Genomic DNA, 12570 nt, shown 5'->3' with positions numbered 1-12570 from the left:
AACAGAGCTGATATAAACCGCAATGTCAGCCTTGTTAGTGACCAATGATTTAAAAATGCCAATCATGTATTTTTGTTGATAATGAAAAGATACAGAAAAGGAGGCAAAGACAAAGTACACCATCCACACATTACTACCATTGACCTGGAGAAGCCAACAATACAAAAATACATGATTGGTCACTAACAGGCTATCATTACAGGTTATATCAGCACTGTTTATATGGAGCGACTGAGACCAGCACAGAGGCTAATATAACAAACAGAATTTGCAGAATGCTGTGCTTTAGTAATAACCCCCTCCCAGCACCCATTAAAAAATACAAACAGATTAGCATGCCATGTCTGTGGCTGTAACATTTCCACTGCTAATTCTGACTGAACCCAAAGGACATAATCCTAATTTAATTCCTAACCACATAAAACACAAGTCACTAGACCATCACACTTATACTAATCAAGGAATCTAAGTATATTACACATAGTATCAAATTCCTTCATACTAAATCAACAGTTTAAGAAATATCTACAAGTACAAACTACAGAATTAGCTCACTGTACTATACTTATACTGAAGTTTTAAATTAAAGTTTACTTTCAGAATAACCAATGTATCTTTGAATTTGTAAAAAACACAAAATATATAGCGAACCAATAGCATGTAACAGATCTGTAATTCTCAGCAACCTACCAGCAATGAATCCTTGACTAAGCTTTCCACTTCTTGTGGAGAAAAGTGTGGAATTGAAACAACTGTTTCAATTAGATGTATTGTGGCATTTTCAAGACTGGGAAGGTAGCGCAACCAGAGGCCAATGGTTACCGTTTCCTGCAGCCCAATCTTCTTCCTTTTAAAACAAAAAAACAATTATTAAAAGATTTCAAATAAAATGGTGACTATGACTGTAGGCCATATTCATGTAACATGCTTTTTATTTATTTATTTTTTTCTTGTTAGTTTAGAGTTCATGCTCATGAAGTGTCAGTGAAGTGGCACTGGCTGCAGTTCTGTGAGAACACCTCACTTCTGACCTGAACACACTGTGCCATTCAGTCCCTGGCCTTTCTCAAGAATTTGTGTTGCGGTGGTTTTGTGATGTTGACTAATGCCTACTGGGTCTACATGTTGTGACTATGTTGCACTGAGGATGGGATGCACCGAATGTTCGACCACAGACTTTAAGTACACATTACAGTGCTCCCTTGCTATAACGCAGGTCTTTGGGGGACACACAAAATAAGTGTTGTATCCGAAGAGTGTTATAAACAGGGGAGGGGGTGGTGGGCACTGCGGCACACATAACAAAACACATCTGACTAAAATACAAAATAAAATAACTCCCTCTCTATGTGTAGTGAAGCAAAAACTTAACTTTCCATGAATTAACCATGCATAAAGCACCATGTAATCAACGCTATTTTTTTTTTACAAAAAAAAAAGTAAACTTCTGGAGTTCAGTTGAAGCGACAGACAAGAAAACCAAGTGCAAGAAGGAGAGCGGTTGGGAGAGGGGAAGAGGGAATGGGCTCGCCCCAGGTTTGGCTGCACAACTTTTCTTCAGTTCAAATCAAAACTGTATCAAAACGGAGAGACAGAAATGGAAGTTAGACTGAGAAGTTGTTTATAGTTTGAACAATACCGGTACTGTAGAAATATTGCATGAATCACTAGTATTGGGAATTGGGGGACATGTTGTAGGAGCGTTATATTCGCACTATAACCGAGAGCCTTATAGCGAGGGAGCACTGTATTACTTCATAATATAAGGAATACTGCAATTTAGTTTGAAGCAAGCTTGTTCTAAATTCTCATTAGAGTACACTTGTTTTGTGTCATTATTGTCTTGTCCAACTAGCATTTCTTCTTGCATTTAATTTCTGTATTGTCATTACCTGTATGTGTTTTAGTAGCCATACAAATTGGGCAAATAACATTTAATTGGTTAATATATAACATGAATTGTGTCTGTCTTTCCTTGCCCATTGTACATATTACCATTGTTTGGCTCTTATCTTCTAAGTGCTTATTAGAAACTTAATTGGTCTAATTAATTAATTTAGTGTACAGTTAGAACAAAAACCAGGAGGAACACCGGTCTGTTCTATGGGACTAACCAGAGATGCCCCCTCCCCTTTTTTATCTTGAATGAATGTTACACACATAAAACTTGGATTGGTTAACTGATATAAAATACTATACCACACAGCAGCTGATATCAGTTTTCAAAAACCCAGGACTCAATGTTCACATATTTTAATGATAATCCCAAATGACTTAAAAATGTTTAAACTACAAGTTCAGCAAGCTTATAGTTTAGATAAAATAGGTAAAATCCCTCACCTGTATGCGAAATGTAGAAAGGGTAACTCAAATCAGTTCTGTGCACTGTGAGCAAGAACATGAAAGAAAAGAATGTTGTGGCTTTCATCAGATTCCATAGTGAATCTAATCTGGGGATGTGGTTTTGCATATGTGGGTGAGAACAGTAAAACACTAGAGTGAGGCAATGACGTAGTAGGAACTGACTAGAGGTTTGTTTTTGTAATGCTTAAATTAAATTAGATGCAAGAAAAAAGACTTTGCACAAGGAAAACAGTTAACAACAAACATGGTTTTATAAAGAGCTTTGTTGAGTAAAAATCACCAAGCTAAATTAAAATCATAAAAACAAATAAAAGAAACCCAGCCCTGACAAACTTAGATGCTGTTCATGTTTATATATACAAGTAACTCATCGCTTGCACAGGTTATAAAAACCTACTTCACATATTGTGGAGGCCCTTCTTGCTTCGTGAAATATCAGACATTTTAAACATGATTTTAACATGACAAGTTTTCAATAACCTAGGCTCAATCACAATGGCAAACAAAATCTATTTACAATCTTTAAAGACTGATGATAAAAGTGTATTATGTAATAAATACAGTATTAGTAGTATTGCATTTCCTTAGTACTTGTTAGGCATCCCAGTTTTCTTTAAAGAGAAGGAAAGAATGATAACTTGTTAAGATTTAATATTAAAGATCACTTTCACTGTATTGTGAAAAAAATACAAATTTTCAGCATAGTTTCTTACAAAGTACATTTGGGCTGACACTGGATGTTTTAAGCCACTCTGCATTTTCCCCACACAATATTGTGTGTACAATAACATCTCTAAATAGCCAGTAAACACCAGAACATATACAGCTATGGCCAAAAGTTTTGCATCACCCTGTAGAATGAACAAATTTTGAGTCGAATGAAACCTGCAGAATAATGTTACGTTAACATTTTGAATTACATACCGCTTTGTAGTTTTCCATATAACTAGGGCTCTGCGTTTTTCACTTGTTTTTTAACCTGTAATTTTAGCACGTAGTGAGCCATCATTACACAATCATCTCATTACGTTAACCATCTGAATTGGTCATCCCATTGCTACAAAGTACATAGTAACAGATTAATAAACAGAGCGCTGTAGATGGCTATTGACATTTATTTAACCCTTACATCCCTGTGAATACGTATAACAGCATTTTAACAGGGAGGTTTTTTTCAATATCATTTCAGAGAACAAGTGTAAATACATTATTTACAGGTTATAATTTACCAACACACTTTTACGCAAATTATTTCGTTAAAAAATGTGTTACATTTTCTTGATATCTGGGCAGAAATATATATTTAGTCAACAGAAGATATATATATATCAATATATATATATATATATATATATATATATATATAATATATAAATATAATAAATTATAAAGAACAACAGATCTCTGAATTGTATAGATATTATAACCATTTTATAATCTGGATATTTGATAGATTTTGTAACATATGTAAGCTGTGTTTATTTATTTTTTAGTGGTTTGGTTTTGTTTTTTGACTATAATGTAAAAAAAAAAGAAAAAAGGTTGTTCATAAGATGTGTTACTTATGTTTGCATGAAAGTAAAAAAAAAAAAAAAAATCCATTCACAGTTGTTGTGCATTATATTTTGCTATTATACTTAAGCATCGTCAGTTGGTTAACCCAGACTTCTTTCATGGATTGTAGTTGCTCTGTAAAAATGTGTCCATATGAAGAAACACCTTTTGCAGCATCCACAGAAATGGTAACAACTGACAAATACCTTTTAGCCTATCTTGCTAAATTGGGAAATAGTTCTGCATTTCTCTAAAAATTCCATCAAAGAAATTCCACTACTGTTTTCTTTTGCATATAGTTGATATCCCTCCATTTCTGATTTACAGTTAACATCAAACCCTGGAATAGAATCTAACAGGATGGGTTCTTTATCCAAACTACAATCATGTTGTGGGTCTAAAATCCTTACTGCTGAAAAACTTACTGCTTACCTTACCTTACTGCTGTGAAACTTGTGAGCGTGATAAATAAAACTTTGTTTTATTCTGCATTGATCAGGGTTGTAGTAACTTGTCAATTTTTCTAAAACTTTGTGGAAAGTTAACACCACACTGTTTGTCTATTTTGACATCTGTGCTGTGCAACTCCTATGCCAGTGCTCAGTACATATTTATTAATTCTGCAACTTTATTATACGTTTGATGAATTCTAATGTTACGGCTTTCAAAATAAGTTCTACCCATCAGTGTGCAGCACACCAGATGGATATTGCTGTGTGCAATCTCTCAAATAATTTTTGGAGTTTGTTAGTGCATCTATTTGTTCTAAAACAGCAAGTCTCGAGTAAGCCTTTTCTTTAGACGCATCAATTTCTAGAATGGCAATATTTGTCCCTCATAATTCGGGGGTGTTTTCTAATTAGCCAGAAGTTGATTACTTTGGGGATCCCGATGGGCGCATCCAGTAAAAGCGCTCTGCGTGTGTGCAGGATGCACCCTATAGCTGGGACATCGCCAGTTCGAGTCAGGGCTATTCCACAGCCGACCGTGGACGGGAGTTCCCAGGAGGCGGCGCTCAATTGGCTGAGCACCGCCCAGGGTGGGGGAGGGTCTAGGTCGGCCAGGGTGTCCTCGGCTCACCACGCACCAGCGACCCCTACCGTCTGTCTGAGTGCCTGCAGGCTTGCCTGTTAGCTGCCCAGGAGCTGCACTGTCCTCCTACGCTGTAGATCCTGGGAGGCTGCACGGTGAATCCGCAGTGTGTAAAGAAGCGGTCGACTGGTGGCACACGCTTCGTAGGACAGCGTATGTTAGTCTTTGCCGCTCCCGAGTCAGCGCAGGGGCGGTAGCGGTGAGCTGAGTCTATAATTGGCCATTTCAAATTGGGAGAAAAATTTAAATAATTGGCAACGACTAAATTAAAAACAAAAAAAAAAAAGAAGTTGATTACTTAATTATTCTTTTGATCAGTTTAGCTGAAGCGGTTACCCAGGCATCTGGGTCTGGTTGTACTAACAAGATCAAATAAAAGGGCAGGATCCGGGCTCACCGATTTTTTTTATCCGATTTTAGCGTTGCGCATGCCGTAACTAGGGAAACTGACCAATGAGAAGCGAATACTTAAGACGCAGTGTTTAAAGATTCTGAATGTCAGAATATCAAGTACATTTCATTTAAAACAACATAAATCCCGTCCATACTTTTTTTGTTTGTTTTTTTTAATCCCGTCCATACTAGAACATATTAGAAGCAACTACGAGATTTAAAATTATAAAATTCAATGTTCTATTAACAGATTGAGTATGTTAATATCTGGTTGTTGTTATTTTTCATTTCTAAAAAGTTTATAATAAATGTTACCGTTCACAGTTCACGTGTATTTTCTGACGGACACACTCAAAATTATAGCCACCAAACACACAAGGGGGAGATCGAGGCTGCCAGAGAAGGTAAGCTAATTAAGAAAAAAAGGGAATTGACCAAAACATAAAAAAAAAAAATTAAAAAAAACAACATGACAGTGTTCAATCTGATTAAACCAATGATTAATTGTAATCAGTCAGAATATATTATAGACTTGACAGCAATATTTTCGTAATATAGTATTTATTGCTACTTTTAAATGCACTGTTACTTTGATAACGTTAATGTTTTCTACAACATTAAAGTATCTCCGTTTTCATATAATAATCTGAGGGAAATATTTTTGTGAAATCTTGCAAATATTTGAAAAGTTTATAAAGTTACCGTTATGTCAATCAATTATCTAAATACAGTGTGCTTATTTAAAGATTACTTTAGCAGTTGTAAAAATTTATACATATTATGATGGTGTCTGTCAAACATCTCAGTTGTTTAATATATATTAGAGTTTCATTAGTTTAATTCGCAACCATCAACCATAAAGAAGGATCAGATTGGGATAAGAGCTGAGTTTTAAATGGAGGGATTGCATTATTTTGTTTATTCCTTTGTTCAAAACTAAAAACATTTAATTTACAAAACGTCTAATGAAGCTCTGAGCCCACTCTGATCTTGGTCTGAAGCAAGATCGAAATAGGATCAGATTTTGAGCTGAAACTGAGCTCAAGATCAGCTCTGATCCTTTTAGTGCAACCCAACACGTCATAGGATCAAGATCAGAGCCTGGTTTAGTACAATCGGCCCCTGGAGGCTTAGAATTGCAGGTTAAAAAGAACAAGGTAGTGAAAAACATAGGGCCCTACATATGGCAAAAACAGAATATACACACTGAGCATCAAAAGAAACTTATCACTTATATTTGAGAATCGAAATGTGAAATAAGTCAAACTCTGTCTCAGAGTAGGTGCAGTGACTTTTTATTGTGCTCACCAACAATTTACGTTTTATTGTTTAAAGTAATGGGGGGGACGGGGGATACTGTGAAAGTCACAGGTTGGTAACGTGTGTGGCCACTGTTGGAAGCAATACAAGCAGTACATGTGCGACGCATGCTTTGCACCAGGTTTTGGATGTTGTCTTGTGGAATCCTGGCCCATTTCTCTTGTAACATCTGTCCGTTCAGTGGTCTCTGAGCTCTAGAAGCCACACGTCGCCCATGTTCATCCCACAAATGTTCAATTGGGCGCAGGTCTGGGGAATAAGGCATCCACGGCATGACTCTCAAGTTCACATTCGGCAAGAAAACTGTCGTGACATGAGCAACATGTGGACGTGTGTTGTCTTGCTGGAATGTTGTCACATTAGGATGGACTTGCAAGAAGGACACCGAGTGAGGCCGTAGGACTTGGTCAACATATCACTGTGCAGTCATGTTGCCATCAATCACTACCAGCGGAGTTCTGTAGTGACTAGACACTCTTGCCCAGACCATCACACTTGGACCTCCCCACCGATTGGTTTCTCGTACACAACAATTAGCGTATCATTCACCACTTCTACGCCATACTCGCTGACGTCCATCAGGGCAGCCTATGCAGAATCTTGATTCATCACTGAAGAGGACTCAGCTCCACCGAAGGCGAGTCCACCTAAGCTGTTGCTGGCACCACCTCATCCTGTTGCGACAGTGCACCATATACCGGACCCCTATATGGTTGTCTGGCCTGTAGATGATGACTGTGTAACCGCCTTCTTACAGTTGAACTGCTGATGCGTGGATTGTTACGACCTGCAGTATCAGATGCTGTTCGACTAGCAGTGCGAAAGAAGATGCTGCATATTGATCTGTCATTGACCGAGTGTGTCAGTTGATGATGCAGTGACCCTCTACAACGCCACTGTTACTCATATCATTGACACTGTTGCGCCGCTTACAACCAGAACTGTCAAAAAAGATCAAAACTGCCCATGGTACACCCTCGAACTTCGACTGCTTAAATCTGCCTATTAGCGGCTGTATTGCTGCTACTATTTCACGTATTATGTTACTATCATGTGTTATGCACTTTCCACTGTGTTTAATGTACTATTTCATGTGTTATGCACTTTCCACTGTATTTAATGTATATGCTTTTTTTTTTTAAACTATATATCATGTATTATGCATTTCTCTGTATTTAAAGTATGATGGATTTTCTTGTTGTTACTGCATCTTGTAAAGCGCTTTGTGATGGTGGTCCACTATGAAAGGAGCTATATAAAATAAAGATTGGTTATACCGTCTCGGCAGGTTTGAAATTGCTGGCTGTGAGCACCAAAGACGGTGAGCCACAGCACGCTGCCCTAGTCCAGCCTCCAACATGCCGACTGCACGAAGGCACTGCTCTCTTGACAGATGTGGCATATTGTTGTTTTTCTGTGATTTTCTTTATTGTTTTTATTCAAGCTTGCAATTCAACAGCTGAAATCACTCCGATCAACTTCCAATCAACTGTTTCATTAATTATGTGATTAAGTGCATATGCTTCAGTCAAAGTCACTCAAGCGTGTCATGGTCAAGGATGAATGATCGAGTGATTAAAAAGAAACTAAAAACATTTAGTCAATGTCCATCATTTATATACCTTATTTTTTTCCGAAACTAAAGGTTTTATTTAAAATATTAGGAATTTTCTTTTTGATGCTGAGAATATATATATATATTTTTTTTTTTATTTTTTTTTTTGTCTCAATCCTAAAATTCTAGATGATGCAAAACTTTTGGCCATAGCTGTACACCTCCCCCTTGAATAAAAGCCAAGGCATATTCTTTGTGGTGAATAATGCAAGTTGTATTGCTTTGTTTAATAATTGTACTTACTGCAGCAGTGCTGTGTCAACAGCTTTTAAGAAGTCTGCGCTGAGTGTCTCTCCTGAACCAAATTCACAACACGTAAGCAGGGCTTCGATTAAGGGAGCAGCTTCCGAACAAGTGACAAGAGGTATACAGAAAACTGACAGACTGTGTAGTCTATCAGGTGTAAACCTGGAAAATACAGCATGTATCTTTTAGAAAAATAAAAATGTACTTGTTTACATCATAATACAGTACACAGAATATCAACTAGTACTGTTAATGCCTTTGAAATGGAAGATCCTGTGTTTTATTTCCAACTGAGACTAACCCACTATACAAAAAGATATAACATCAATATTCCTGGGCAAGTTCATGGCCAAATCTGTTTACCCCATGTTGCCCTACTAATGTACAACTGAATCTCCTTGCAGTTTAGGAATGCTGTTTGTGAAATTAAGTAGATATATTTCTTTATATAGTTTACCTCCAAATGGACGATTGGTTGTTTCATGTTCTTGACAGTCTGTTTAGTACTTATTCTTTACTTGATTTATTTGTCTTTTATGTTCTTCATAATAAGAATGTGTTTATTTGCAGAACAACATTAACTCAGCACTGTTAGGTAACAGTGTATCTGCAATGCTCACCTTTTAGGCATGTGAATTCCATTACAGCAGCTTTCTCTTAGCTCTGTCACTAATGATGAAACCATCTGTAAAGAAAAATCCAATGGCACGTTAAACACACACTCTAGGGGAAACGGTGGCAGAATTTTAACTTTGCTATCTGACTTGCACATTTCTATTTCTTTTACATGAAAGAAAGAAAAAAATCCAGTAAAGCCAACTTTCATTTTGCAAACTGGTTTACCATTAGCAATGTTTGCTCATGATATACGTTTACATTGGTAATATATTAATATATATATATATATATATATATATATATATATATATATATATATATATATATGTTTTGCAAAATTCCAAAATAGCATAATAAAATATCTCACTTTAGGAGCAATATGAAACTAAACGTCTTAGTTTTTTTTTTTTGGTTTGGTTTTTTTTAAATCCTACTTACACATTTCACTACATTTGAATGATACTCCTCCGATGTATATCCCAGAATCTTCATGAAGGAATTGTTCTCTGTCTCAGATTCCGAAATAAGATGCCGTATCAAGCTCTAAAAAGGGGAGGGGGGATTAGATTAATACAAGTGTAAAGTTTTAATAAGGAGAAATTTACTTTTCATGGAAACTACCTTTCTCAAAAGAATGGTTTAAAAATGAGCAGTTTATAAAAAGTATGATAATGTTTTGATTTAGTTCATACTGTAGCGTGCGCGGGAGTAGGGGTCAGGGCTGGTTGGTGACACATTCTAAACATCAAAACATAAGTCAGATATCTGTTTGCCACACTGGTGTAAGTGGTGGGATGCAGGTAGCCAGGCATACACTTGGAAGCCTGTAGCCTAGTGAGCAAGTCCGAGGGAGGATTTGAGGCTGGCAGGGGAGAGTGTAGTGTACACAGGGGTAGAGGTCAGGGCTGGTAGGTGACGCAATCTAAACATAAAGACATAAACCCAATATCTGCTCCTTCAAGGCAGTCCGACTCTTTTGTACAGCGGTATCGGCACTATGCTTCAAAATTTTAGGTCTCGGGTTTGTGTCCGACCTCCGCCTGTGAGAAGCTCCTGCCTGCAGGAACCGAGTTTCGCCACAATACTATATATTCATGCACTCCCATTGTTTAACCTATCTCTGTCAGGTTGCAAAAACAAATGAGTTTGCACCTGTACCTCCAAAAAACAGGATCCATTTAAATCTTTTTATTAGTGAAAGGGTTTTAAATTTATTGTAACTAAACTGTATAAATGTAATAACTTCCATAATTTGAACAGCAGAATTGATCAAAAATGTATTTGCATACAGACACTACTGTTTTTGTTTACAAAATGTTTTTCCAAATATCCATAGATTCAATGCCTTTTGGTTTAATGCAATACTCTAAAGTGTGTGGTGTACAACCATGCACACCTTTAAAAGTGCAGTAATACAATATACAGTGAAGTAAAGATTATTTTAAGGTAAACCATGAACAACCCGCACCTATTCCCATGAAGTTATTGTTGTTATTAGTTTTATGGGGATGGATTGTGTTTCATAACTTTTATGAACTGACATTTCCAGTTTTATTGATTAAAAACAAATACTACAGCACAGAGACAGCAGGCTGGTTTTAGTTATGAGCAGCTAATCCTGCACATTCTTGTCTGCCCTCTAGTGGTCTTCAGTGCTGTGCTGCTTTCAACTGTAACTAAATTCTGTAGATGAGTAGGTCAATTCTTAACCTAGAAATATGACAATTCATGAGAAGGGCCTAAATCTTGATTTTCATGACAAACAAGATCTAAGTTTAATTATATTTCTAACAAAGATTGTAAACCCACCATGTTGGATTCTTTCTCCGGAAATTCCCAAACAGATTTATGTTTTTCCATAGGTTATCTAAATTACACAAAGCTGTAATTCCACAGTGATTACATAACAGTATTTAGTAGTTTTAAAATCACTGACAAAAAATTAACATTAATCATTCAGTAAAAATGCATAACCTTACATTTATTTCTTATACTACATACCACTTTAGACGTAAAACAGCACAGAAGGACATTTTTGCTTTCACTGCTTTCAAGACCATTATACATTTTCATGACAAAAAATAAATTTTAAAAAAGCAACCCAATGGCCTTTTTTTTATTGGGACATTGTGCATAATAAATTACGGCATTGTTAATACACACTTAAAAAGAGTAAGTAGCAGGGTTAAGAGAAATATAGTGTTACACATCCCCAAATGTTGCTACAACTGTTTACATAACGTGCCTGTAATTTTTCCTTTCATTATTAAGATCCTGACAACTTTTTACAAAGTCTGTTTCAAAGTTCTTTTCAAAACGCTCGCTCTAGTGCACTGGGATTTAAGATCTGTCCTTTAAATCACTGCAAAAAAAATAAAAAATAAAAAAACAAGTGCTCTGGCTTTTCTGTTCCGTACCACATCACGGACAGTTACTGCTGTGTTACCTGTTTGACAATGTGGGCAATAATCCTTATGCTATCTGCACTAGTGCGGACATTTTGAAAAGAGCTTTGAAACAGACTTTAACTAGGAGCGTAAAAAGTTATCAGGTTGGTAACAATGAAAGATAGTTAAACAGTTGTAGCAACAGGTGGGGATATGTAACACTATATTTTTTTGTTGAATGAAAATTACAACAAAGGTTGTAGACTAGTGGTTGAATATCAGGACTTGGAGATAGCTAAGCTACAAACTCCCCCACAGTGTATCTTACTCCATCTGCACATGTAGATATTATCCTTCAACAAAGTACCAACCAGTTTTGTCATGTGGCATTTCAACTGTCTTGTTATGTGTTACACAAATACAGGGTATTATTAAGATAATATAAGATATGAACATATTCCATTTTACTATGTTTGGGGGGGGGGGGGGGGGGGGGGTAAAATACCTCAGATTCTGTTTATACAACCCATTCCAAGAGAAGGATGCCGACAACACAATTAAAACAATTTCCACACTCGCATCCAATCATAACAAAGTCTGCAGATATTTTAATTGTGCCAAAACAGCCTCTCTCTCTCAATCCCTCCTTCTTTCATGCTTTACCTTACTAACCACAGCAACAGAAATTAATTTTTAACATTCAAGAATAATGCTCATCAAGTAAATAATTTAAAGATTTGTTACAGATTTTGTGTGTGTGCGTGTGTGTGTGTGTGGGGGGGGGTCTTCTTACTGTAACATCTCATTAGACCATCACATTGTTTGTAGACAGAACAAAATTGGGCCCAAATGTACAGTGTCGTGTCACTACGTGGAGCTTGCCGACACTGCGTGTGTTCGCTTTAGCATTATTTACCACAAAATGTCATTGCCATCTGTTTGAAATGATTTTAACCAGATTACTGCTTGGGTATGGCTTTT

At 36.5% G+C, this 12570-nt stretch overlaps 1 protein-coding gene across 2 annotated transcripts in view; it reads right to left on the bottom strand.

Annotated features, from left to right (window-relative positions):
• Positions 1 to 12570, bottom strand: part of fancc (FA complementation group C) — a 43997-nt gene that overhangs the window by 12312 nt on the left and 19115 nt on the right. For both annotated transcript variants that reach the window (XM_041233469.1, XM_041233478.1), the window contains exons 5-8: positions 9641 to 9745; positions 9205 to 9269; positions 8582 to 8746; positions 691 to 847 (exon numbers count right to left, since the gene is read on the bottom strand). In XM_041233469.1, the coding sequence (XP_041089403.1) occupies positions 691 to 847; positions 8582 to 8746; positions 9205 to 9269; positions 9641 to 9745 (492 nt within the window). The remainder of the gene's footprint in view (positions 1 to 690; positions 848 to 8581; positions 8747 to 9204; positions 9270 to 9640; positions 9746 to 12570) is intronic.

This window comes from Polyodon spathula, chromosome 2 (genome assembly GCF_017654505.1).
Source record: "Polyodon spathula isolate WHYD16114869_AA chromosome 2, ASM1765450v1, whole genome shotgun sequence".
Lineage (NCBI taxonomy): Eukaryota > Metazoa > Chordata > Actinopteri > Acipenseriformes > Polyodontidae > Polyodon > Polyodon spathula.
Note: the sequence above shows the minus strand (reverse complement) of the source record. Positions and strands in the feature narration are given on the sequence as shown.